The following is a 27,758-nucleotide window of genomic DNA, read 5'->3' on the forward strand; positions in this document are numbered from 1 at the left end:
TGGATTGCATAACATTCATTAGGTCAACCGATGTATAATTTGTAGTCTTACTATCCTAAATGGGCATCCTGCAGTCTGTGTGAGAATTTATGCTGGCATAATGCAGCTTCTCGGAGTTCTCGGTCTGGGGCTTGATTCTGCTACTGTTAAAATGAGTTCTCAGCATGGTACATTTCTAGTTGTTTCTTGCCTTCCTCTCATATTGCTCTTCAAAGTGTTTCTGGGGCCTTTTTATTTTTCTGTTGATTTTAAAGCTGAGCCTTTTTTTTTTCTTTTTTAATCTTTCAGTGTTTTATCTCCACAGCTCCTGTGAAACAAGTTTAATGTTTTGTTCATCTTAATTTTCAGTCTGACTTTTGGCTTCCATGACCAAACTCCTGTACCAGCATTCAGGCACACGGTTGTTATGTATGAGGGATAAAATTGGAGTGGCCTTTTTTTTCAGAAACAACTTTCACTGGAAATTAAACAAGCTCTGCTTATGTTAATAGCTTCCTCTTTTGCTTACAGGGCGACGTAGGACTGCCTGGCCCTCCAGGTCCCCCACCATCCACTGGAATACTAGAATTCATGGGATTCCCCAAAGGGAAGCAAGGAGAAAAGGTCTGTAAATACAATTTGCTATTCCTGCCCATGCTATGAAAGCTGAAAAAAAATACCAGACAGTGAGGGCTGTTATATTGCCAAATCATACTCATTTTATGCACTAGTTTAATCTGTCAGATGGCTATTGAATAAAAATGTTGTTAGCTCAGAGCAGTGTGGAGCACTGGAGAATCCATACCTCTCAGAAAGAAAAATCTTAAAGCTATTTAAAGATTTCCATCATTAATCCTAAATGAATGAACTGTACTTTCTTTGTGTTGGACCTGTGAAATGTGAAACTGTCAACACAAGTGGAAAAAAAAATTCTTTTGGGAAAAGAAATAAAAAGCTCCAGGTCTCTTGCTTTCCCTGTGATGCACAATACTTTGAAATAATCACATATATTTTGTTATCCAGGCATTTACTAAGATGCATATTTAGATCATCAGTGTATCTATAAAAACTCTATGGATCTTGAGTTAAAGATTCTGTTCACACGTGGAATTTACATATGCTGAATTAGTGTAGGACATACACAGGCTGGTTTGGGAGCCAAGCCTGAGTTTGCCGAGTCTCTGCATAAGTCATGGTGCACACTGTCTTACTTGGTGGCATTGCATTAGCATGAGGTGTTGCTCAGACAAGTGCAGTTTATTTGGCTTGCTCTTGAATTTGTAAGCAGGATTGTGAAGACATTATTCTGTCTCATTATGTGCTATTTTACTGCTTTCTATGAAGTACTATGAATGTTTGAAGTCCCTAGACGACGATCTGAGATGCTTCTGGTTTGCCTTCTAGCAGTGGAGGGAAGGAGAACAATAGTTCCAAAGCAGTGGTCTGTGAAGCCATGGGAAGTGGTCACAGACAATCTGCTGCATGCATCAGCACACTGCTGAGAGACTATATTTGGCAAATGATGACACAAATCAAGCCTCCTTGCTGCCAAATAAGTTACAAAGCCTCGCTTTAGGAGTCAGGAGTATGATGGGTGGGTTGGGGTAAGTCTTGCTTTCATGGGTTCAGTGGTTTATTATGTTTACCTCTTCCCTGTTTCAGGGTGAGCCAGGCCTTCAAGGATTGCCTGGAGAAAAAGGATTGCCTGGCCTGCCGGTAAGAGCAGAAGAGAGTTTTTAATTTTTGCCTAATATGGGTTAGATGGTTCAGAAGCCTCTGCATAGCTCATAAAATCTCTACAGGAGTTTTAAGGCACCAGAGAACTTTGAAAATCTGATACAAATGTCCACAGGATTTTTGAAGAGTGTAACTGTAATCTGATCAGTCTTTGTCCTGGAAATATGAAGAAGACAGTGTTGTCCTGCTAGAGATTGAATAAATTTTCATTTCATTTGCAAGAGGAAATTTGCAAGTAGACATAATCTTTACATGGCCGCTTGATGGCAATGTTCCTTGATGTCCCACAGAGCTAGATATATTTTTAAAATCCTATTTATTTTTGTTTAATTACGTTTAAACATACTTTTTGTTACTTTAAAGTTGTAAAGCACATATGCATATCTTTATGTCAAACAGTCGTTTGTCTCTCTCTCTCTCTCTCTCTCTCTCTCTATATGTATGTATATCCAGTTTTTAAATGGCCTGTTAAGCATTAGTGCTCATAAACTCAGGAATGTGTAGCATCTTCCCTGTATGAATTAACAACAACAATTTATCTCTGGATTCCAGAGAGCTATTTCCCAGCTTATAACCTACTGTAAACACAGGTTCTTTAGATAAGTTTGGGGAATAAATATTTTATGGAAGTTCTGACCAAAAAGATAAATTGTTTGCCAGTTTTTCCAACCCACAGCTGTTCTCGGTATAATGGTGTGCAAAAAAAAAAAAAAAAAAAAAAGTTCATGAAGCACAGTTTGTTACTAGCCTTTCTGGACATGTTCCATTATGTGCATGTTTAGCTTAATGCATCACAAGAGGCCCATTGAAGCTGATGGGGTTGAACATATGTGTGAACTTAACCACAAGCATTAGATATTTCATGATTGAAGCCTGAAAATTGCCTAACTACTGTAACTTGCTGAAATTAAATCCTGGTGTTCCATCTCTGGATTTGATACTTCTTGCTGAGTGGGGAAAGCCACCGAACAGTTCCAAATGTTGAGCGTGAAAATGCTATTTTATGTCATTCGGAGGCTTTAGAAGTGAAAAAGTATGCTCTGAGCACTGCCTTGAGCTACTGCTGTTAAGAAATAAGATTTCAAAGCACTTTAAAATGTAGAATATGATATGGAGTTAGCAGGACTTGCAGAGTGTTTATAGCCGGGTGTTACTTGCATTGAATGAAGAAGATAATGCACTGCACATATTGCACTGCTTGATACAGGATTTTTTTCTGGGGCAGAAGAAGCTCAGAAGAAAAAGTCAGTTTCCTATGTGTCTCTGTTGTACAGTTTACAGTAATAGTTGCATTTGTGCTTGTTCTGTCTTAGGCTGTGCTGTTAAGTTGCAGACAGATCATGGATTTAATGTTGATGTTTTTCCTCAGGGCTTTGGAGGTGTTGGAGAAAAAGGAGAAAAAGGTGTGCCTGGCTTGCCAGGTGGCAGGGTAGGTAACCTTACAAAGTCCCTAAATTTCTGTTCTCAAGCTAGTCTCATGAAGTGGACTTTTCACCAAGCATTCTCAAAGCATGTAGAAGTCCCAGTCATAGGACTGGGACCCATAGTAGTCAGCATCATACAACAACAGATCCAACAGATAGTTCTTCTCTCATTAAAGTCTCAGACTAAAGGTGAGATTAAAGATGAATACAAGCATGGCAGTCCAAGAAAATCATACAGAAATATTTAATGGAGGTCTTGACACTGCCAGGCCTGTGCTTTTCCAATTTTTTGAAAGCTTTTTTTTTGAAAGCCAGCCATAAATTCTTCAAATCACTGTGATTTTGCAGACACGTGGTGCTCATACACAACAGAAAGACCAAGACATTCTGTTCTGCGTGTGAAGAACAAATCATCAAGATAGAAAGCATTTGTCTGTATTGTTTCATGGCTTTGTAATTACAAACTACCTACCTAACTTTCTACTAATTTGAGACACTGTGACTTACTCAACTTGAACTACTGATTAGCAAGACAATGACTAAAGAAGATAAGAGGTCCTTTATCAATCATTCTGCTGAATTCTTTCAGTGATGATTGTTAATATGTGGAAGACATGGAATATTAGTGGTACCTTCTCCTTTTGAAAGTTTACCTTTTCATTCTTTGGTACTGAGATCTTGGAGCCTGATATAATAAGACCAGACTGACATGGAGCCTTTGGAAGTTACGTAATGTGTTTTGCTGTTTTAGGGTCTTCCGGGACTGGATGGATCTGACGGGATTCCAGGGAGAAAGGTGAAATGTTCTTTTATTTTTTACTGTACTTACAATTGCAGAAGCCATCTACCTGCTTACGATCTTCTGATCTCTTTATTGGCTCCAAGCTCACCTCCAATGCATGAATGCATCTGCCCTATAAAACTAGTGAGCACTAACTGGAAAGTCCATCTCTAGATCTCTTCAACTGTTTCTGTAGTTATCCCTACGTGTTCAGTGGACCACCTCCAGAGACTGGAAATTCCATTTCCTTATGGAACAGCCAAACTCTCTCACTTTTTTCTTTTTTGCAGCTACCTTTTTGTAGTGTACCAAGTGGAAATGGCCAGGTGATCAAGGGGCTGAAAGCATGCTAAAGCACTTCTAATTTCAGATGCACCAGTGGAAATTGCTCAAGAAAGCAACATGAGCTGCTGTCAAAGACAGCTGTCCACAACTTCAGGAGTTTAAAATTAAGGTTCCCTGCTCCAGAGCTCTTGGAATATTCCATTTTTTCTGCAGTTGCAGTAGGATTTGGGATCCATACTGGGCTCGGTTTGATACACTACATAATAGAGAAAAATAGATCACTTCAGTGTAGATTTCCATGTCATGCATCCAGAAGGGGAGCTTTGGTGTCTGAGAGAATGCTACTAGCAAATGGATAGCAGAAAGCCGGATCTCCCAGTGGCACTGAAAAAGTTTTAGGACCAATGGGTTGACGGAGTTGGAACAAAGTGAAGAGAAAGTGTGGGGTGCAAGGAAAATAGCATTTGAGACTCTTCAAGCATTTCTGGAGTTCTGTGAGAGCTCCAAAGTGTCTCCTCATTGAGACACCACCATGCCTGTTCACAAGTTCTCAGAATTTTTCCAGCACAAGGAGGCCTAAAGGCTCAGGTATTTTGTGAGTGCTGAGAAATTGATGCCGTCGGTTTTCTCTTTATTACTTCTGCAGATGCTTGACAGTGTTTGTAATACTATGAATTGGGTTTGTGGTTCAAGTCCAAGCACTGCAGGTGTCTCAGCTAGCCACTGGCTTATTGTCTCACTGTGTAAAAATGTTCTCCTGTGTGACTGTACAGGGTCATCCAGGTATTCCAGGCTATCCAGGACTGGATGGAGTTGAAGGCACAAAGGTAAATTCTCACACGAAAACACGGAAGCACTGCTTTTGTAAAGATACTTGCATGAATAAATGTCTTTGCCCCAGTCAGACCCCCCCTCTTTACCTTTGTATGACTGTGATTTTCAGTATTTTTCACTTCCTCATTTACTTTATCGACGAGAATAAAATTGAACAGTTGCTGAACTGTGAACACTCAGATATTTTAATACCTTTGCAACATTTATTCACGTAATTTCATGACTTACAGTTGTATATATAGTGTCTCCTGTCTCCTTCATTCTTACACCAATGCCACATGTACTGGGCAATTGAGGCAAGATTAGATGGAAGTAAGTGGATGTTTAAGATAGCTGTCAAGGCTTTCAGACATCTGAAAACTGAGTGGAAAATGGTGGGATAGTAGTTTGCTGTGAAAACAACTTTTTTTTGCCACCAAAATTGGTATATGGTTGGCAGGCATGAGAAATGCAAGTGCTGAAGGTTTTTTTTGTGAAGAGCACGCGGAAGAATAGTAGAAGTTTATGTACAGAGCAGTAATACTGGAAGAAGCATCAAAGTGTTGCACTGCCTTGGCACGCTGAATTGTGTTTATTATGTATTACATATGATGGTGATTTGGACAACAGTCAGATTTTGTACTTCCTGTTTTAAATAGGATTTAATACTGTGTTAGAGTGAGAAGAAGGAGTGATACCACTGTTTGTCACAACTTGCTTGTTCTCTTTATGTGATTTTATGGAGGAATCAATTTTCCTGTTATTTAAATTCAGGGTTCCAAGGCAACAGATATCTGCAGTGATAAATACTTTTAAAAATGTTTATATTTGTAGCAGCTATGAATTCATATTCATACCACAAGTTGAAAAAAGTGGTCTATGTGGTATTGGTCAATATGCAAACATGGTTACTGGTCTTCAGTACACATGGTGTATACATGTCTGTACTTTCTGTTGAGGTAACAGAATGCCTTCAGAGGATAGCTGGATACTAGCAAGCACTTTGTCTTAAGCAGCCATTAGTTCCATCAGACAGGAAGAGCAGATAAATGAGGACTGCAGATAATTGTGAATAGCAGAATATCAAAGTGAACAAGTGAATTCTTCATCAAGGAAAAGAGTGATGTTTAGTCAGTGAATGACCAGACCCTGCTACAATACAGTCTGTTTCATGACAAGCAGTCTTCCCCTCTACCACCCATCTCTAATAATGGTGTGAATCTGTTTTCTTCTACAGGGTGAATTAGGTGACATCGGTCCCCCAGGCCCTCCTATCGTTGTTGACAGGGAAGGTGTAGTCATTTCAGGTACACATTTCCATTTTGCTTTGGAACTAGTTTAAAGCACTCTCTCTGATCCCAACTTTCATTATTACTGTATTTTACCACTTTTCCACATTGTGAATTGGAAATATCTCTTTGTTATTCCCCCTTTCAGTTCTGTTTTGTTGGCATACAGATACATTTGGTCCCAGGTATATAATAGCAGAGATTACAATAAACCTTTCATTCCCAGGTTGCAGAATGATATGTTTAAAGGCAGAATGAAATGTTCAGCTCCTAGGAGGCTGACTGTGTGTGAGCATGGGGAAATGTAGGCTACCTGTGTGTCTTATTTCTGTTTACCATGGAAAAATGGTTTCTTATGTTGCATGGAAATGGGTACTCTGAATGTCATTCTGTATTATTTGACATTCAGTGTGCTAAGAATACTGTTGGGAAAAGGAGCTTGGTTAATGCCACAGCTGTATGAGTCCTGGGCAGGAACAGTCTCTGAAGCTATAAAAATGAGAAGACAAGCTGTGTGATGTCTCTTATTCTGCTTTCACATGCAGTCAAGTTTTAAACAACCTCTTCCAGAGCTCAGGAGGAAGTTTTAACCATTAACTTGGACTAACCAGTTTTAACCATTAACTTGGACTAACAGCCTTACTGCTAATGGCTTTGCAGCCTTTACTGGCAATATCAGTGGCCACTGAGTTAGAAGACTGAATAGAGTCTTTCAGCAGAAATTCTCACAAGTTTTTCTTCTTTGTCTTTCTGTGTTTGTCTAATAGGTGCCCCAGGTGACCCTGGAAACCCAGGAATACCTGGTCCTCCGGGAGATGAAGGGGGCAGTGGTTTACCAGGCCTTCCGGGAGCTCCAGGGTTCCCAGGCCTGGAGAGAGGTAAAGCGTCTGCTAATTGCCCTTAGCAGGCTGTTTTCTGTGTGTTTGTTGCTGAGAAGAGACTCTGAGTAGCAGCCTGAAGATGTTGAAGGTCTAGCCTCTCCCTGCTCCTTCAGCTGGCTGATTTGCAAGCTGCCCTGTGAGAAGTATGAGTCAGGGATGGCACAGGAAAACCTCATATGTTGTCTTGGATGGAGCAGAATTACAGTGATTACAGCCCATTTCAAGGCTTCAGGTGTAAATATTTGGTGCATGGAAGGTTGTCTGAATTCTATTTCAAAAGAGTTGATTGGCAAAACCTTTCCTATAAATGGAGCATTTTAAATAATTGCAAATGTTGTTGAAAATGAGGGTTTCTTTAATGACTTCTCGTATTTGCAATAGAGAGCTATCAGATTGGCTAAATAAAACCACTGTAGCTGGTACCCATTTGTCCCATCAAAAATCTCATGTGAAAGTTTTTGTTTCACCTGAATACATCTGTGAAGTCCTGACCAGCAATGATCCAGAGCTAGGAACTACTAAGGCAAATATAAATATCTCACTCAAACGCAATATGAAAATAAACAAATTGCAGTCTTCCACAGTTCATGATCTAACCTATTAGTGGGACTTGAATACAGCCCTCTAAAGTTTTTTGGATGTCCAAAGGAGTGCATAAATGGGAGCCAGTTGGTAGCTACAATTAATAAGTTTTCCTTTGTATGCCATTATAAATTGTCCTTTGCTAACATGGTTACAGTTCAGGACACAGTAGTAATTTTCATAACATTAAAAATACCAGAATATGTTTGCTGCTGGATAGCTGCTCATTGTGTCAATGTTGTCTAGATGGAATGGGCACTGGAGGGTCTCCAGGGATTCCAGGTTTGAAGGGTGAAATGGGAGAACCAGGAAGAGCAACGATTGGATTACCAGGCAGTCCTGGTAGAGATGGTTTACCAGGTCTGCCAGGAGCACCAGGATTGCCTGGCTCATCACGTATGTACATTTTTAACATCTGTTTTTATATTGCATTCATAGTGAAACAAGACAAATAATCATTTATGTGTTTGTTTATTTGCCAGTGAACATTATTCATCTGTAAATTTTAAAGGCTTGGTCAACATCCCATTGTAATTGTAACTCACAACCTTAAACGTATTTATCAGCAGGATAAAAAAAATGTAACTCTGAAAAAAAAAAGTTACAATTTTAAAAGTGGGAACCTGATAGACTGAAGCACAAGGTTTTATCGACACAATTTATGAAACAGAGGACTTTGAAGTTCTAGGCTAATCTCCTAAGCATGGCAGATCAAGCCTGATATTTCATAGGTTTGCATTGACTGGTGCTGCATCTCCCAAACTAAGTACCAGTTCTGTCTACTCAGTTTGGATTATTTTGTCTATTAACAGGCAGTCATCTGAGAAGGTAGTCCATAGTAAGGATGTAGCATGAAAATGTAGCTACTTGATTTCTCCCAGTGAATGTAGTGTTGTCATATAGCAAATGTAATAACTAACCCCAAGGCTAACATCCTCAGATGTCTTCTGTTAAAATGTACAGTTTTTTCTTCAACTTTCTATATTTGCACTGTTTTAGTAGGATGAAACTTAGCCAGCTCAGTTGACTCGTAGGAAACGTTTTTCAGCTGGGGAAAAGAAAAGGAGGTTAGAGATATAGCATGCAGGATGATGGGAGAAAAGCCAAATAATGTTTGCCTTGGTACAGGCTTAGATAAAGAAGAGACCTTGACCTTATGAGTACCTGAAGTAAATGCCTGATCTTGTGAGGAGGTATTTCGGGCACCAGGAATCAGACAGGATGCCTGAAGAGACAGTTTATGAACCTAAAGAAATGTGATTTCATATTTACATGCTCATTTGTATATGTGCCCTGATTGGGTTAATTATGTACTGTTTTGCTTTCCTCAGAAGATAAATAGTGAATGAAAAAGGGATGATTGTATGCAAACCTTATGTTTTAATATTCTGCCATAAACTGAGTTCAAGCAGCCTGTTTTATTCTTGAGAGCGAAACTTTCAAAACCAGGACACACTCCAGCGATGGAGCCAATGAACATACTCCGATGAAATTATTTTCCATAGAGAAGAAATAACTGTCGTCTTACCAATAACTATTTGTCAGTCAAATCCTGCTAAGTTTTCTGCAGAGTCAGTAAAACTCTTGTAGCTGTTTTTAGCTGATGGCTGCAGTTTGTTTCCACAGAACATCAGACGTGCTCATTGGCACTCCATTTTACTGTTGTCACTGAGGGGAAGGGCTTTCAGACACCATCGTTTCAGATGATGTTAGATCACTATTGGATCACCCTCTGCTGTTTCTGTCAGCTCATGTTTCATTGTATTCCTCAGCATATAAAGAGATAGAGAGAATAGTCCTGCAGCTGTAAAGTGAGGGACAGGGGAATTCGCATAACCATTTTGCCACTTAGTCTCTTTCCTGAACTGCAGGGACTTGATGAGAAGCTCTGCAGAAGGCAGGTAGCCCTGGGAATGACTCTACCATGCCAGCAGTAGCAAAGACGTTGCTCATACGCAATAACTTCTGCACCAACAAAAAGGCAGTAGCCAGTCACCACAATCACCACCACATTGGTTAGTTCCTCCTTCAACTTCTGTCCACATGAGTCCCTGCATGCGAGTGTCAGCTTCTCCCAGAGCTGTGAAGGCACATCTGATCCTCTGCATAATGCTGCAGTGGGGACAGGCCATGAACGAATTCATTTGTGCTTCTCTATTCAACCTGTTTGCAGTTGGGTTGGTTCTTTGGCCAGCTATTAAGTCTTTGAAAAATTGCAATAGTAGAGCAACAGAGGAATAAAACTCTGCTGCATCCACTTTGTAAGATCTGCTCTTCTGTATGGGAAGCTAAAGGCAAACATGTAGCAGAGGATTGTAGGCCATAATATCAGGTTCATCTTTTTGTGTAACTTAGGCAGCTGCAGCTTGATCCAGTGCCATTTCTGTCACTTGCATCCCTGCCATTATAAGTAATTAATCAGCTGGAAATACAGCCTTCTCAGGGCTTTTGCTCGCTTTCTTTCCACATGTAGGCCCTTCATTCCTCCCAGGCGCAATCCTGGATGGAAGGACTGGGGCCCCCGGGGAGCCTGGACAGAGAGGGCTTCCAGGAGCTTTGGGTCCAAAGGGTTACAAAGGTAATTGTCTCTTTTTTGGAAGAACCTTTCAACAATCGAATGATCTCACTTCCATGTGACTAATAACCTAAGGGATGAGGTGGAAATGTCTTTATGACAAATCAGAGAAGCTTGGAGGTGGATAAAAAGAGCAGCAGCCTTTACATTTTAGAGAGAGTAGTGCCCAGCACTGCCACTAAAATCCTATTTTCTACCTCCTGCTCTTCCCAGGCAAATGAGCAGATAAACACCTCATACCCAATTAGCTAAACAAGTTGTGCTTTAAAGCCATAAGATGTAACAAGACTTAGAAATAAAGCCCTGTGTTCTGCTTTTGTAATTAATATAGGCTGGAAATGACAGAGAAACGTAATCTTATTCTCCTCTGTGCTAAAAATTATGAGAATTTGGGGTTTAGTGCATAATGGAACACTAAAGTGGGATGATGCAAACATCACTGTGCGTTGTGGTGGTTTGGATCTGCGCCCAGTTACAATTCCAGAAAAGATAAAGATATCCAGCTGAGGGTCACTGTAACCTCCTGTGAGTGGGAGTACAGATTTGCTTTCTCTGACAGGCAACCGTCCCTTAAGATCCACAAGACTTCTGTCCTAAAATTCTCCTTAAAATCATCTGCTTTGGAGAACCGAAACCTTTGGGAAGAGGTCAAGGAAATAATCATGATGTACCAGATAATGCTGAGCTTCATGCTGCACGTGGTAATTTGGTGGTGGGTGTTGTACAGAAATTAACATGGACAAAGCTTCCCGCTGCTTGACACTCTCATGGCCTGAGCAGAGTAGGCACAACATCATATCATGTCTGAATGGTTTTGTCCCAATATTGCTTTTGGAGCTCTTGAAACCATAAAAGGGTCTTTATCCGAATGAAACTGACTTTGAGGTGTTGACTGTATTTTCCAGGAGAGGCAGGTGATTGTGCTTGTGATGGAGGAGTTACGAGACCTGGTGTAAAAGGCATCTCAGGTCCACAAGGTCCAACAGGAATCCCTGGTGTGCCTGGGATCAAGGGCGTTAGTGGAGACCCAGGCACTGTGGGCGCACCAGGACTGCGAGGCCCTCTGGTAAGACAAGGAAGAGTTTGTATCGGTTGTCATGAATTACAGGAGAAAAAGTGGCCCTGTGCAATTCCTGGTGTGGATCGCATTGAAACCAGAACATATTTTTTGCATAATTTCTTCTACTTGTTTGGACAAAAAATAAACAAACCCTGTGAAAAGAATCTGTGAAAAGAATTGGAAAGTAGAGAAATTATCATGTAAAAATGGGGGAAGAAATGGTTCTTAAGGTCTGAGAACTGCAATTTAGCAGTCACGGGTAAAAGCAGTAACAATTATTCATCCGAGGGCCTCTTGGGATGCATAGATTCGACCCAGGGTTCTCTCTAAGTGAGAGCCACCTGTGGAAGCAGATATGCTTCTGTATGGAGAGAAGACCTGAAATCGAATGATGAGCTCTGTCCACATCATTGCTCATAGCTATAAAAGCCGTCTGCCTCAGATGCAGTCTAAGCACACTAAATGACTTCAGAGTATCTTCATCAATGTCAGTGAATGCAGCACACCAAGTAATAGGGTGTAATAATAAATACTCAGTCCGCCAATACTTGGGCCCTGTTAAATCATGACTGATACAGTGTTCCCAGATGCCATCCAAGACTGGTGGATCACTATAGTGCTATATACCCAGGTTTGGCTTGCCACTGTAAACTTGTAGTGACTTAACTGAAACATTTGGAAATACTCAAACTTTTTTTTTTCTTTTTCATAACGTATACAATAGGAAACCCTTTGGAGCTTCTTTCTAGCTCCAGTCATTGTGTCCTGACCTCATATGACATTTTTAAAAAGCAAAGGCTTTTCTCTGCATGTTCGTATGCCTGATTGTTTGTTTGTTTGTTTGTTTGATGGTGGTGGCAGTTGTGTTTTTTTAATCTTTTGCTCTGTAGGCTTCAGCTGGCCAGCAAGGTCTTCCAGGCCTTAAGGGAGAAAAAGGAGATTCATCCTATGCAACAGTCAGAGGTGCTCGTGGGGACCGTGGTGCGACGGCACCCAGAGGACCTTCAGGCATCCCAGGAACTCCTGGTAGGGATGGACTTCCAGGTTTACCAGGCCCGCCAGGCCCTCCGGTAAGTTCAGATTAATTTAGCAGCAGTGCTTTAGGATTGCAATAAGGAGCAGAGAGATCAGAAAGGCCTGGTTTACTAGCCCTGATTATCTGTGTGGTAAGTCTCCAAATACATTAAAAAAAGCTCATTCCTGAACATAGATTTGTCTTGATCAAGATTAATAATTGGCACTGGCCAATGCCTCTGGCTGCCCAGTCAAACGATAAAGTTCCTGTAGTGGGGGAGGCCCTAATGCCGTTTTACGTTGTGTCCTGATAGATAAGACCCTGTCGGCACAAGTCAAATCTTTGAGTAGAAAAACCACACCAGAATCTTTTTAATTAATTAAAATAACACACAAACTAATCTTTCAGAATATGTAATACTTAATGTTTTGGCAAACACAACATAAAAAATATTTTCTAATAGTATCTGAGTTTTCCTGCATCTTGAAATAATGGTGGATGATTTACAGTGGTTTTGATGCACCTCCCCAGGCACATTTGAAACTTGCACAGAGCTGACCAAACTTTTATGCATTTGCTAAAGTAACAGTGATGTACATTCTTTCTACATCTCTTGGATTTTCAGCTGTAATTGTCTTTGCTGTGCACAGGGGGATGGTGCGCTGGGATTCCCAGGTGAAAAAGGACTGCCAGGATTACCTGGCACCAAGGGCCATCACGGAGAGACTGGTTCTCCTGGCGTTGGATATCCAGGTCCTAGTGGAGTTCGTGGGCCGCCAGGTGACCCAGGGCTGGATGGCCTTCCAGGACAAGCAGGTTTTCCAGGACCCCCAGGTAGGTTTTGCTGGATCTGCTCTCACTTTGAAAAGGTACAAAGCTGCTACAAGTTAAGTGGCACTAAACCTACTGTTGTTCTTGTACCAGGCAAGAAGATGGCATTAGGTTAAAGATTGCTCTTTAAATTAATTAAAACTGCTCTGTGGGCTCACTAGACCTCTCATAGCAGTCACTGCTTTCTCAAGTTGCCATGCTCAGGAGGACACAGATAATAAGCAGCAAGTATCTGAGCTGAATACTCAAACACTAATTGTTTTGGATGGAGCCTACTCACTGACTGTTGCTGGAGAGCCATTTTACACCAAAGGTAATTAGGAAGACAGTTAAAATGAAGTTTTTAAAAAGCACAGCCCACTTCATTGTCCAGGTAATAATGGTAACTCACTGGTATCTGGGACTTCTGAATTAGTTCTCAGAACTGTTACTGAAATAAAAAGAGCTCTAGATTTTTACAGAGTAGGTATTACATGAGTATTTTACATACTTAGGCTTCTACTTTTGTAATTCTGTAAGCATCAATAATACAGTATTAACAATATATTTGCAGATGATGTGGTTGCATATGTTTCTGAACTGATAAACTGTTGTTCTGAGTTCAAAAATCTTGGTGATAAGACCACTACACCTTGAGGAGCTTGGCAGAGGAATATTAAACCTGGAGAGAGGTGAGAGGTAGGCCAGAATAGCAATGGGAAGGCTGCACAGACACGCTGGATGGCATGTTACCTGACGTGTGTCATGCTGTGCTGTTGTTGTAGGGTGAGGAGAGAGCTGGCATTAGTGTCCTCCTGCAACAGTCTACATAAGCTTTTTTTCTTAGCCAAGTAACATGTTAAATGCTGAAAGCTTTATTAATTCATAACTATGAATGCTTACATCTTTGGTAAATTGTCTCTTACAAAATCCACTGAATTAAAATTGCATTGTAAGATAAGTAAAAGTAAACTGTTCTGTGCATGATGTGAACTCTAGATATTCTGTGTAGCACATCAGAAGTCAGCTTATTATGAATGCTGCGTCAAAGCTTTGCTAAAAGTGAATGGTCTTTTGTGGAAATTATCTCTAGTCAAAATATAGGAAAGTGTGAAAAAGCCTTTAGCCAGTTCAGTTTGCGCCCCCGTGGAAATGTGTAAGAAAGCTTGTGAATACATCATGCCCTCAATACTAGGAAAGCATTAAAAGACCCTTTGATATAGTAAGTTTCATCTAATATTAAAGAAATGTGTGGGGGTGGAAGAAATAATCCTATCTCATACTACCCAGACTGAAAGGCCCTATCGTGAAAATGAGGAAAGACATTTAAAAAGAGACTGTGAGCTATTGAAGTTACCACGTCAAAGACCACTGAAGAATTTTGCAGTAAATCAGGGTGAAACAGTCTTGCCTTTGGAAAAGTCTAGCTCAGTATTTATAAAATTAGACTGATTTTATCCAGCATAAGATGATTACTCAAAAATGTTGGAGTTGTCCGTATTTGCTTTTATGCCTGACGTGATGGTTTTGTAATTAATTTCCTTGATATTGGGATATTATTCTGTAAACTGTGATTCTGTAGGATATTAATTAGCTGGGAACAGTTTTGCTTATATAACTTTTACACTAAGCCTTCCTTACATGATTTTGCAAAACACATGAGGAAACAGCCCTATTTGCTTTTCAGTTATCCTTACATGAAGTAATCATTGTCCAACCATTCTGCTTGTGGCTAATAACATAAAACACAGAATATGCTATTGTACAGGGCTGGTTTTGGAAAACTCACATAAGACACTCCTTAAAGCCATGTGATGTGAATACAACAGAATTAATTCAACTTCCCTTTCCATGCCAGTTGCTGCCCTGCTGCTTGAAAATGTCGTTTTTACTATACTGTGTCTGAGAAGGAAATGTCTCAGAGATGGACCTCAACTTTTTATTTTATAAAGCATTCCACATTAGGCTCACACAGGACTGCAGAAGAGCAAAGCTGGATTTTTTATTTTGCGTTAGTACCATTTTAACTTTTACTTTGTCAAACAAATATTTTCTCAAAACTTACCCAAGTGCAGGCAGCAAAGTGTGTATTACATCTTGCAATTGTGGCATTAGGTGCCTGGATCCATTCTAAGCATAAATTAGATCACGGATATTCCAGTTTTGAATCTCTGTCCTTAAAGCTAGTGCTGACTATGAAGAAGAACTGCTCTCAGATGAAAATAGAGCAGTTTGGCTTTGTGTAAGAGTGGAAGCGTTATTACAGCTCTGTGTAGATATGTTATGATGAGTGTAATCATTTTTAAATGAGCTTTGCTGTCACTGGATGCCTTAAATCAAGGTAACAGCAATGAATTGAGAACTGACCTTTGATCCTCTCATGTCAAAGTAGAAAATGCCGTGAAGTTTCCTTCAACATTCGCATAACATCCCAATATGTGAGCAGATCAGACACCATGAGGTTGTCTTCCCTCTCGCTCCCTGCCACATCCCACACTGCAGAGGAGCCTTGCTCATTTCTTTGTGCTGGAGCTGATGTCTACGAGCAGCCCCTGAGTAGTTAGAATTCTCCAAGGAGGTCTGTGTGCAAAGTCAGTGTTTCTTTCTTTTAGGTATCACCTTGCCCTGCATTGTCCCTGGAGCGTATGGGCCCCCTGGGATTCCCGGCTTCCCAGGATTGCCAGGTATGGAGACAAGCTGGTCCTCACACACAGCCTGACTACCAAGAAGCACCTAGTCCTCACCGAAGATAATACCTGCTAATTAACATCCTATGACTGATAGTTATTCCAGAGAGTTAACTGACAGCATAGTATTCTTTATTCTTCAAAGGGGCTGGGCTTAAATCCCATGGAGGATCATAATGACTGCACCATTTTTTCCCCTTTCAAGTAGCCTCTGAACCTCATCTTCTGTGTTTACATAGCTGATGTAACAGCCATGGTTTTGTGAAGCTATTTAGCTTAAATTGTGCATCCAGTGAGTGTTTCAAGCACTAGCTTTGCAGAAAAAATCTGATCCTGTTTTCTGGTGCTATACTTTTGTCTTCTGCTATTCATTCATTAATATTTTAATCTTCAGGTCCCAAAGGCAGCAAAGGCTTTCCTGGCATTCCAGGGCAACCTGGATTACATGGGTCAAAAGGACAGCCAGGGTCTCCAGGAATAATGGGCTTGCAAGGGGAACCTGGTAAGAGTTTTTGTTATCTGATTAATGTATACAATATTTTATCAAAAGAGTTGTCTTACCATCTAGGCCGTGTTTCCACCTGTTACATTCATAACGCTCCATTGTGAGCTCCACTGTGCTCCTTCCAAATGCAATCTCTGTAACCAAATGGTTGCAGCTTGGAAGAAAGAAAAAAAAAAAAGGAAGAAGAAATATTCGTTATACTTGTTACCTGCCTTTAGTATTATACTGCTGCTGGAATTAAATAGGATGACCAACACAATTCGTTTATTCAGAGACTATCATCACATGCTTTGTAACTGTTTAGAAACTGTTTTAAGCCATGTGTTATTCTGGTAAAAGTCTGTACACCATGCTTGAGTTTGTTTTAGCTGTGGGAATTTCTAATGGTTGTAGTAAATAAAGAGCAACAGGGGGTGTGGTGAGGGAAGACTCTTTAAGCTAGGTTGATATCAATCTCATTTCTCTGTGGATATGGCTGTAGAAATCTCTTATCATTTCAGTGCATTAAGTGGGGATGTCAATTTTACAGAGTCACAGATTTTGTGATACAACTGCTGAGCAGCACAAAACATTCACACAGCAGTGCTACTTAGCGTCTGCTTGACAAAGGGAGAGTACTTTCCAGTCCTCCTTGTGCCAGGGCTGTCAGTGTCTTCTGTCCCACAGTGCCAGAAGTTGTCTGATGTAGAGGACAAAGTAAGCTGCGAAAATATCTTTGCAGCTTTTGTGGATGGTGGTGGTAGTGAGATAGTGCCTGTCTGTTGTCTGAAGTAGTCATCTTCCTCCTTTTTTGTCCTTTTTGCCTAATCTGCTGTCTAGTGAAACCAAGCCTGTAAATGTAAGACTTGTAGCTGCAGCTCCAAGATACTCCTAAAGTATTCTTTTAAGAAAAAGAAAAATTGAAAGGATATTTCAATTGTTTTTATCATTTTCATCACATTTTCTCACCAATCATAGTTTCTAATTCAGTACCAAAACATTCTGCAGCTTTCCAAACAGCCTTTTCTTGCTTGATTTTTTTTTAAACGTTGATTTGGTTAGATATGGTATTGGGAGTGGATAGCCTGTACTTCTGCTGTCTGACATTTACTGTATTTCTCTTCAAGGCTTCTCTGGACCTCGAGGAGAGCAAGGGTCCCAAGGACTTCCAGGACTGGATGGGACGGATGGTTTCCCTGGGAAGATGGGTCCTTCAGGCTTAGCTGGAACTAAAGGAGCTCCTGGAGATGTGTTTGGTGCTGAGAGTGGAGCCCAGGGAGAGCGTGGCCAACCTGGACTCCAAGGTGATAAAGGGCTTGCAGGTGATATTGGATTTCCAGGACCAAAAGGTGAGTGAGCACTGTTGCTGCTTGTATCTGGGAATATCAAACTGTTTCTTTCAAAAATCTTTCCTCTTTACCATCTCTTCAAGATACTCTGTCAGCAATCTTCTAAGCTGCCTGCAGGTGGGGATTTGGTGGTTTTCTCTTAGAATCTAATGCAATTTACAGACTTTTATTACAACTCACTTTTTCATTGAATTATGATTGAATATTACAACTCATTTTTTCATTTTATTTTATTTGTTCTGTAACCTCCCATCTCTCTGTTCCCAGGGCTGGATGGGAGACCAGGCCTCCTAGGTATTAAAGGCGAACTGGGTAATCCAGGCTATTCCGGTGTCCCTGGGTTGCGAGGACCTCCTGGCCCTGGAGGTCCTTTTGGCATTAAGGGAAAACCAGGACCGTTGGGATTGGTTGGCCTGGCAGGAGCTCCAGGTACGTAATGTCTTCAAATGACGACAAGTAGCTGTGCGTTGCAATGTTGAGGAAGTGTGGGAGAGGCATGGCATTTGCTGGGAGTGAGCTCCTACCTCTGTTCAGGGGTAACTGAGTGCAGAATTTGAGTCTTTTGCCTCTGACTAATGGAATCTTTCTGCCTAGAAATGGTGCCCCAAAGCTGTAAGAAATACAGCAGAAAGATAGGAGAAAGTATCTTGATATTTTTAACAGCTCTGCATTTACAGTCTGGCTGTATCTTTATTTCCTATTTTCATGATGATTAATTTCTAATGTTTGGGGTTGTTTGAGACATGATTTTGATAGATTGGAAAATTGTTGGCTTTGTTAGAAGAAGCACTTTTATCTTCTACACTGAGGGCAGAAAAGAAATTTATTTCCATTCGCTTTACAGGGAAAAAATACTCGAGTACAACAGTATCTCTCAAGCTGCACTGTCTAGAGAGTTTCATGATAACAGTAAATGCAAGACTTAAGAATCAAGCAAAGAGGCACCTGGGAATTAGCAGATAATTGTTTGTTTTGTAATTCTGTTCTGACATGCACAATGACAGTGCTGGAACATGGTGGCAACAAATGAATGAAAGCACTAACCTCATTCTAGATGAAAATTATAATGTTGAAGTTTTTTATTTGAATGCTAACATGACTTTCACTTCCCTATTATTTTACTTTTATGGACTGTATGCCATACGTGACTGTTTCCTTCAACTGTTTTTAAAAACCTTCCATCGTTAGGATGATAAACTCCAAATTACTAAGATATTTCAGCTGTATTCTCTGAATCATTAATTTCTTTTTATCCTTGTTCTTTCTGTTTACATATTTTATCTGTTTTTTCCTTCACCATGTTTCTTTTCCATTTATCATCAACTCCCCATTTCTGATGTCACACTGTTTGGTTATGGGTTCTTCACATAGGCTGTCAAGGTGAGAAAATGCAGTGTAGCATAAAAGCTCATGGACTAACAACCTAGCTTTTAATGCTACAAGAATTGCATTGACTATAGGTGATACCCCTTATTATTGCTAATCAAGCCAGAAGGCAAAGAACCATTGTAGTGAGAATGCTCAGATGGTAACAAAGCCTGAAACTTATAAGGAAATCCTTAATATGCACAACGTATAAGTGTGCATTTTCTTTGTCTTTTTAAATGAAGCAGCCATTTTTTCTTCTGCTAAAAATAAAAATAAAAAATACTGGGTTGTAACTTAAAATGTTTGTCCTGGGTACAATGAAGCTCATATACTGGGTGCGACTGCTGCAAATGCCGTTTTTTGGAATCACTTGATTTTTTCTTCTCTTCCTTATTTTGGATCTAAGCATTCTGTTTTCAGTGGTTTCAGCCTTTATTTAAAGTTGTAAACCATTGCAAAGCTTCAGCTAGAAACATTCTGAAACATTTAGAGGCAAAACTGAGTATATACGATGTTGGTTTTATGACAACACAATCAAAAACTTGTTCCCTTAGCAAGCAATTTGCTTTTGAGAAGTAACACTTTAACTACCAAGGTGGAAAAGAAACTTGTAAAAAAAAAAAAACAAAAACAAAAAAACCTCTCCAATTGATCTCTGGTTCACCCAAAGGATGGGGTAGGTAGCAGAATCTGGCATTAATGATGCTCCCCATCCTGGTTTGCCTGCATTGACGGTGAAGGTAAGACTGATGCTCTACACTTTAGTATCTGGTAAAGGAGACAAAAATGGATACATCATAAGGGGTTTCACTCTCGCCAGTGGTGTAGTGATGTAGGCAGTAACCCTCTTCATAGGTATTTTATTATTAGATGACTAATGCTTTTGCAATTCTAAACTTTATGCCTTCTAGTAGGCTGCATGTGCCTTAAGGTCCATTTGTCATATTAGAACAATGCTATGTTTAAAGAGTTTGGAAAGCTGTCAACTAAGCTGCCCCAGTGTTTGTGTGACATAATCTATTGAGTTCTTTCTTGTATTGATTCAGGACTTCCTGGAGTCAAAGGATTGACTGGGGATGTAGGTCCTCAAGGCCCTGCTGGAATGAAAGGCTTCCCAGGTCTTGATGGTGCTCCAGGATCTCCTGGGGAAAGAGGATTCTTGGGGCCACCTGGGCCGGTTGGTCACGACGGACGTCCAGGTTTCTCTGGGCCAAAAGGTATGTGTTCCATCGGGGGACAGTCTGAGATTGCTGTGCCCAACAAAAAGTAACCTTGTTAGCATTGATTTTAAGCCATCCTCATCAGAAGAAAATGATTTCTCAACTACTGTTGGAATGCATTTGTTTTTCTGCTGAGTTGTGAATTATGTATGATGGATTTAATTATCAAATTATAGTCATGAGGAGGTCCAGCTTAAGGATGTGGGCCCCTAAGGACAAAGAATCATGTAAGAAAGACAAGAAAATTGAAGAAATGAGGAACAGTGAATGAAATCATGAAGTAAGGGAAATATCATAGGAGGGAATACATGAAGCACAATCCCAATGGGAAGTAAAGCTTTACCATCTGTATGGCCACTAAGCACAAATACAGTAATTGGTTATTAACGAAGCGTTATTTTAGGTGGAGGGAAACACAGGTGTGTAACTGCAGGTTGCTCTCTTGGAAATTGATTGGGCTTTGCCCTCCAGTGGAAGCAAGGTAAAGCTCTCAAAGCCAAACTGAAGTATCATGAGTGGAGACCCATGAGAGAAGTGGCCCTGCTGTGCTTACACCATCACATTTTACTGGCCAGACCCATCCTGCTTCCACCTGCCAGCTAGGTGGGTATGCAGCATACCAGAAGAGACTAATTTTCTCTATTTGTCAACTTTTCTATACAGGCGAGAAGGGATCTTCTGGCCTGCTTGGTTTCCCTGGCATGCCAGGCCTGCCTGGTGTCCCTGGGGTGAATGGGTTTAAAGGAGCTCCTGGTGCAACTGGAGGAAAAGGAAGCCCTGGAGTTCTGGGACTGCAAGGTCAAAAAGGTGAGAAACAGTTAAAAGGCTCTGCTGGCTGTGCAGCAGAGGGACTTTGGGGAGGCCTCTTGGAGATGTCTGCATATATTTAATGTTTTCTTCTGGATGCTGTGTTCTGTTCTTGTGAAATTCTTTGGTCTGGTTGCCGAAGTTGGAATTGAAGTTCTGTTACTGTCTGCCACTTTCTAATGTTATACCCTTTCTATGTTAGGCAATTTTATTGCAGAATAATCTGATTTTTTGTTTTTTCAGGTGACAGAGGCGATGTAGGTCCACCTGGTCTTCCTGTTCTTGGGCCTCCAGAACAGGCACTGCAATTCAAAGGAGACAAAGGAGATCCTGGATTAGCTGGACTTGGAGGATTCCCAGGACCTAGAGGTATGTCACAACATTGTTGCTAGTTGCCGGTACCAGTTCTTCAGAAACTGCTTACTCCTGGGGAATCATAGCCTTCCCTTTTGACAGAGCCTGCAGTATTACTATCTTCTGTTCTGCCATTCACATTTCAGCAAGATTTGCATATGGCAGCTTTGAATTTTGAGAAAACAGTTTTCCTTTGAGGCTCTGTTCTGCAGATCTTATCTCATCCCTTTCTCCTCTCTAAGGAGAGCTTTGGGTAACAGCTCAGTTGGCTAAATAAACCGAATGTATGTATTTTGAAATGGATTTATACTCTTTTATATAAACTCAGGTGATAAAGGAATCCCAGGAAGCAGTGGACAGCCGGGTCTCCCTGGACCTGCTGGGTCAGCAAACAGAGAGAGAGGTTTTCATGGTGAGCCAGGTTTCCCTGGTCCATCTGGACAGCCTGGGCTGCCAGGACAGAAGGGTGCACGTGGCATCATAGGATTTCCAGGAATGCCAGGAGAGAGGGTAAATATCTTCTTAAGTATCTTCATTTTCTAAAAGAGCTCTTGGGAAAATCCTTTGTTCTAATTGGTACTTCTGTAGCAAAACAGCTGTCCAGAAGCTGGCAAGATTTTTCTTCACAAAACTCGGGGTTTGGCTCGTACTGATGAATGACACTTTGGATAACATCTCTTCCTACATCTTTGCAGTCTGTTATCCCCCATGACCCAAAGTTGAAAGAGCAAGAATAAAAAGCAGAGGCTAGCTTTGGGCTTTTATTTCAGGGTTCAGATGGTATCACAGGACCTATTGGATTCCCAGGACCTATTGGCCTCCCTGGTCCAAAGGGTAAGAAATCTTTCACAGTTTACATGGTCTTTCAGTACATGCAGTCCTAAGATTCGTGGCTAAAATGAATGGGCAGTGTTCTAGAAGTGTCCGTTGCTCTCCAGTGACTGGCTCAGAAGTCCCCCTGTACTGTCATTCATTCAGATGAGATCAGTTCCAAGCCAAATGCCTGAAAACTTTATGATCCTTTGAAATCTTGGCCACAGCACTGTACAAAGCATGTTGGACAATACAAGAGGCACCCTCTCTGATCAGCTTGTGACATAAAGGGTAGGGTGTTGTGAAATTGCCCATAAATGTTTGTCTGAACATGCCCAGAGTGTATTTGCTTCCATTGCTGTTTATAAACATTTTCAAACACCTCAGGTACATCATTTACTGTTGTCTTTGTTTACCTCCTGAATTTGCAGTATAAGCAAGGTTTATTTTCATAAACATGGCTATTGAGCAGCCCTGAGAGCTGCTCCCCACACTCATTTACAGAATGGCTTCCTCACCTCGTCTTCCTTTTCCAGGTGACCAGGGAGAGTCTCTTGGCGTTCCTGGCAGTGCTGGAGTGAAAGGAGGGCGAGGGGGCCCGGGCTTCCCAGGTGAAGTAGCCTTTGATGGTTCACTTCAAGAGTACAAAATTCTGGAAATTAAATTGGATAACATTGCCCAGTCTGGGGCTGTATGTGATCTGTAAATCCAAACACTTCAGTCTTGTCCTCTAAATGAGATTTGAGGAGTCTAATACAAGTGGGCCACAAATGGATGATGATAATAAAAAATAAAAAAAAAGAAAACAAAACAAAAAAAACCAGCCCAATTCTAATGCTGGGTCCCACTTCACTTCCTGAGTAGGAACTTGGGAACTTGGGCTGGTGTTTGCCATCCAGGGAGTCTGGTCCAGAGCCCAGACAATGGTTGAGCAGACACAAGTGCTGCAGCGGCAGTCTAACATGTTTCTCTTTCTCTTCAGGCCTACCTCCAGTTTAACTTGTGCTGTATGCTTTTATCATTTCAGGGGAGAGAGGGAGAGAAGGGCTCAAGGGTGAACCAGGCTACCCAGGAAGCACTGGAGTGAATGGACTCAAAGGTGGCCCAGGGGATGTTGGCCAAGAAGGACCAGCAGGTACTGCACAAGGCACCCAAGTTCAGCAGTTCGTTGCGTGATTGGAACAACCTCACCTTGTTGTTTCCTTAGCCCTGGTTGGCCCGTCTCAGCTGAGGCTTAAACAAGAAGGTCTTGTTTAAAGTCTTCCATTGCAACGCTTGAGTCCATTCCCTCTCTAGACCCAAACCTACCCAGAAGGATGGCTAAAAGTGTCTTTGGTTAGTGGTGTAACTAGCAGGTATGCTCTCACATTGTTATCAAGATATCAATTTGAAAGAACAGTGGAAGTTGTTGGAATATTTTACTTGAAAACTCATGTAATCAATTTAGTTATTCAGTGTGCATACTATTCCAGTCTGTCACTTGGTGGGTGATAAAGAATGCAACTTCTGATTTTTTTTAAAAAAAGCAACTATCAAATAAATAGTTGGATAAATGCTACGCTAGTAGTGGTGGTGAAAAGAGATTTGGACCTGTTTTTTCTTTACATAAATAGTTTATTCACCCATCTTATGAGTTAAGTGCAGGATCAGAAGCTGTAATATGGAGTTGTGAGCTGATTTGGCCTGAATGTGTGATGCAAGAACGTTTTGCTGCTTGTTTTTAGGAATTCCTGGAAATGCTGGGCTGAGAGGAATCCCTGGGCCACCAGGGCCTCCAGGGCAGCCGGGATCTGTCGGATTCCCTGGAGCTCGTGGAACAGCAGGACCCAAAGGTATATCTGGAGCCTGCACTCAGGGGGCAGAAATTGGGTCAGAAAACGAGGGTTTCATCCAAGTGTATCACAGCAGGCAGGCAGCACACTATGTGTGGGCCAGCTGTGTGTGGGAAATCAGCTCATTTCTTGGCAATGCTAGTGCAGGCACCAGCTGCTAGAAATGAGCAGAGGAGTGTTCGGAAAGGGAGAGGCTCTCACTGGATTTGGATCACTGGTGGGGTTCACTGAGGGTAAAAACAGAGAGCAGTGGGAAGAGTTTCCATGAAGGGGGCCCGTGCGAAGGGAGGCTTTACATTCTGTGTTCCCCTGTGTCATGTTTCTCACACCTGTTGTGAACATGTGATGCTCCATGAAGCATCTGTGCATTTCTACCTAACTAAATTATTTGCTTATTTGCTCACTTACGTAAGTGTTCTCAATGTCTCTTCAGGGTTTCATGGATTTCCGGGTTTAAATGGTCTGAATGGCTTGCCAGGCACAAAAGGGTCTCCTGGAACGCCAGGTAAAGGAAACGTAGTAGAAGCATCATAGCTGGAGAAATGCCTACATTCGTCTATCATGAGAGCAACGTTCCTCACAAAATTGCTCCATTTTACCCAGTTCCGGATTTAATCATAGTATGAAGAAAAAATATCAAAATATTGTGTGTACATGAGCAAATTCTCCTTTTAAGAAGCATGAGCAAATTCTTCTTCACATCCTTATGCAAAAGCCTGTGGGAAGTCCAGAACAGTACTATGCTTCTCTCTCAGCACCTTGCAGATTAAATTCACTCTGCACAGAGTAGCACAGCAGGCACCAGACCTCTTTCTGCTGCTCTACTGAAAACAGCAAAGAGGGTGGTAAATGGTTAATTTTGTATTGCAAGTCTGCTTGTGTAATGATTTAACTGCTAGTAAATTGTTTGAATAAGCTCTCTTACTTTCTTTATCTTTAATTAGGTCTGAGTGAAGTTGGACTGAAAGGCCCTGCAGGTCTCCCAGGTGCGAAGGGTGAAGAAGGTTCTCCAGGCTTGGGTAGAGGTGCCCTAGGATTTCCGGGACCAAAAGGCTCATCAGGAGACATGGGTAAACACTGATGTTCTGGAAACCTGTTGGAATGTGTTGCAGCTCAGGTTAGCGGGTTTGCACAGTTAGAGGAATTACCAAAGAGAACTCCTAAGGTCACAGAAATAGGCAGTAGTTTGACAGGTAAATATTCAATCTGTGATGTGGCCATATAGTTGAGAAACAGTTGGTTACATGGTTATTACAGTGTCTGTACCTCCCCTGAACAGGAGTATATTGTATTTCGTTCCCTACAGGTAGTGAGATGTCTGTTTGTTCTCCTCAGTATGAATACTGCTCAGCCACTACTTCTGACCATGTCAGTGAAGGTGATGGAAGAGCTGGGGATGCGCTCTCACACTTTGTATTTCTTGTTCTAGGTCCCCCGGGTCCTGTGGGACTGCCAGGCTTGCCAGGAACTCCTGGAGTTTCTCTTCCTTCTGATATACGTGGGAGGCCTGGGGATGCTGGCCATCCAGGACTTGATGGGAGTTCAGGTATGGAGAGTGAACTAGCTAAGAGGATTTCTGTTTCTTTATGCTTCCTTTGAAGAACTCTGGGTTTGGGGGGATATAAATGACTTTGAGTAGCGTCACCTTAATCATCTGTTTTTTAGATCAGGGTTTGAGAATAAAGAGCTCTGTTTTCAATTCCTACTGTTGAATCTGGATTTGATGTAGCCCATTATTAAAGCTCCCTGCTCCATATTCATTTCACCTATTGTTATACTGAAGACAGACTCAGGCAGTAAGATAGATGCTTTGCTCCAACGCATTATGTCTACATTTGGAGACCAGCTCCATATTAGACTGTGGTTTCTACAGCTGTAACGTATAAGCTCCTAGAAAGCTGTAACCTAATAAGCTCCTAGACAAGTTTAGAAGTACTCTGTGTGAGATGGGAGGCAGCAAAGCTTCACTGCTACTCAGAAGTACATAGGGAGCACGTCCTAATGTCAGCAGCAACTACAGTTCCAAAGATTTGTCATGATGGCATTGGTGCACGTTCATCACCTAACAGCCTTGTCTAAAAATATTTAAAAGATTTAAAGGTTGCTGGTACCTCTGTTTACATAAGCAAGTAGGGCCTGGTTCTTTTCCTTTGGGAGGAAGACAACCCTGGAAATACAGACACACAAACAGTGACTGTCCCTTAGAATGACTTCTTAGGGTTAGCAACAGCATTTACTTTGCCCCAAGAGGAGACTGTGCTAATTACCTGTGTTGTCTCTAGGTCTTCCAGGTCCTCCAGGACCGCGAGGGCCCCCTGGCCCAGCTTCTGACCAAGGTGACACAGGCAACCCAGGTTTCCCTGGTGTGCTTGGCTTGCGAGGCATTAAGGGCGACGTGGGACCCACTGGTCCAATCGGGCTCCCTGGAGTGTCTGGATTCAAAGGTAATCTTGCCTTGAAAAGGGTCTGGGTGTGGTTTGGCAGCCATCACCTTGACAGAGTGAATGGCTATATTGTGGTGTGACTGCTTTGAAACAAATCCTCGTTTAGGTGTGAGCTCAGCTGAGTTTGCCTCTTTCCTTTTGGCCCATGCAGGTTTTACCTACTGACTGTAAAAGTAGTAAAGTGAGGCCAGCTCCAGGTGCTATTCAGTGTCTCCCTCATGATTTATTTATTTTTATCTTCTTACTGTTTTGTGTTTTTTTTTTCTGGGTAGATGATGCCCACATGCAATTGTGCTGTGTTTGTTGGATACAGCTACCCATTCACATGTGTGTGGTTCTCTCTTATAGAATCACAGAATCATCTAGGTTGGAAGAGACCTCCAAGATCACTGAGTCCAACCTCTGACCTAACACTAACAAGTCCTCCACTAAACCATATCACTAAGCTCAACATCTAAACGTCTCTTAAAGACCTCCAGGGATGGTGACTGAACCACTTCCCTGGGCAGCCCATTCCAATGCCTCACAACCCTTTCAGTAAAGAAGTTCTTCCTAATATCCAACCTAAACCTCCCCTGGCACAACTTTAGCCCATTCCCCCTCGTCCTGTCACCAGGCACGTGGGAGAATAGACCAACCCCCACCTCTCTACAGCCTCCTTTAAGGTACCTGTAGAGAGCGATAAGGTCGCCCCTGAGCCTCCTCTTCTCCAGGCTGAACAATCCCAGCTCCCTCAGCCGCTCCTCATAAGACTTGTTCTCCAGACCCCTCACCAGCTTCGTTGCCCTTATCTAGGCAAAGACTGGAGATGCTGTTTCTAGAGGACCATCGCACCAATGTGTGTGCTTAGGGGCACAGTGTGGTGGATTTAGGTCTCCCAAAGAGGCCGAGAGGATTGCAGGAGTTAAGGGATCTTGCTCTGAGCTAAGGCAGGAAGCATGTTGCTCTCCCTTTGGTCTCTACCAAAGGAAACCAGAGAACAGCTGCAAACAAGGTCTCTAATAGCAAGGTTTCAAAGGGACTGCACAGCTCAGAAGACAGGAAAGGATGGAGAACCATTGCCAGGAGAAGCTGGTATGCTGTCTGTCTGCATAGGCTGGCAACTCCCCATTGCTCTGTGCTGTGCATGGAGGTGAATTCCAAATAGAGTGGATGTATGCTCCGCAAAC

At 41.7% G+C, this 27,758-nt stretch overlaps 1 protein-coding gene across 1 annotated transcript in view; it reads left to right on the plus strand.

Annotated features, from left to right (window-relative positions):
- COL4A6 (collagen type IV alpha 6 chain) overlaps nucleotides 1-27,758 on the plus strand; it is a 126,974-nt gene that overhangs the window by 94,395 nt on the left and 4,821 nt on the right. The window contains exons 13-40 of the mRNA XM_040572623.1: nucleotides 511-603; nucleotides 1,642-1,695; nucleotides 3,086-3,145; nucleotides 3,892-3,936; nucleotides 4,980-5,033; nucleotides 6,257-6,326; nucleotides 7,076-7,186; nucleotides 8,018-8,167; nucleotides 10,245-10,349; nucleotides 11,252-11,412; nucleotides 12,297-12,476; nucleotides 13,072-13,255; nucleotides 15,844-15,915; nucleotides 16,313-16,420; nucleotides 17,530-17,751; nucleotides 18,019-18,180; nucleotides 20,166-20,336; nucleotides 21,003-21,146; nucleotides 21,390-21,515; nucleotides 21,829-22,010; nucleotides 22,271-22,334; nucleotides 22,850-22,924; nucleotides 23,341-23,448; nucleotides 24,038-24,145; nucleotides 24,579-24,650; nucleotides 25,090-25,215; nucleotides 25,575-25,691; nucleotides 26,428-26,589. Coding sequence (XP_040428557.1) covers nucleotides 511-603; nucleotides 1,642-1,695; nucleotides 3,086-3,145; nucleotides 3,892-3,936; nucleotides 4,980-5,033; nucleotides 6,257-6,326; nucleotides 7,076-7,186; nucleotides 8,018-8,167; nucleotides 10,245-10,349; nucleotides 11,252-11,412; nucleotides 12,297-12,476; nucleotides 13,072-13,255; nucleotides 15,844-15,915; nucleotides 16,313-16,420; nucleotides 17,530-17,751; nucleotides 18,019-18,180; nucleotides 20,166-20,336; nucleotides 21,003-21,146; nucleotides 21,390-21,515; nucleotides 21,829-22,010; nucleotides 22,271-22,334; nucleotides 22,850-22,924; nucleotides 23,341-23,448; nucleotides 24,038-24,145; nucleotides 24,579-24,650; nucleotides 25,090-25,215; nucleotides 25,575-25,691; nucleotides 26,428-26,589 — 3,286 coding nt within the window. The remainder of the gene's footprint in view (nucleotides 1-510; nucleotides 604-1,641; nucleotides 1,696-3,085; nucleotides 3,146-3,891; nucleotides 3,937-4,979; nucleotides 5,034-6,256; nucleotides 6,327-7,075; nucleotides 7,187-8,017; nucleotides 8,168-10,244; nucleotides 10,350-11,251; nucleotides 11,413-12,296; nucleotides 12,477-13,071; nucleotides 13,256-15,843; nucleotides 15,916-16,312; nucleotides 16,421-17,529; nucleotides 17,752-18,018; nucleotides 18,181-20,165; nucleotides 20,337-21,002; nucleotides 21,147-21,389; nucleotides 21,516-21,828; nucleotides 22,011-22,270; nucleotides 22,335-22,849; nucleotides 22,925-23,340; nucleotides 23,449-24,037; nucleotides 24,146-24,578; nucleotides 24,651-25,089; nucleotides 25,216-25,574; nucleotides 25,692-26,427; nucleotides 26,590-27,758) is intronic.

Source organism: Cygnus olor, chromosome 13, assembly GCF_009769625.2.
Source record: "Cygnus olor isolate bCygOlo1 chromosome 13, bCygOlo1.pri.v2, whole genome shotgun sequence".
NCBI classification, from domain to species: domain Eukaryota; kingdom Metazoa; phylum Chordata; class Aves; order Anseriformes; family Anatidae; genus Cygnus; species Cygnus olor.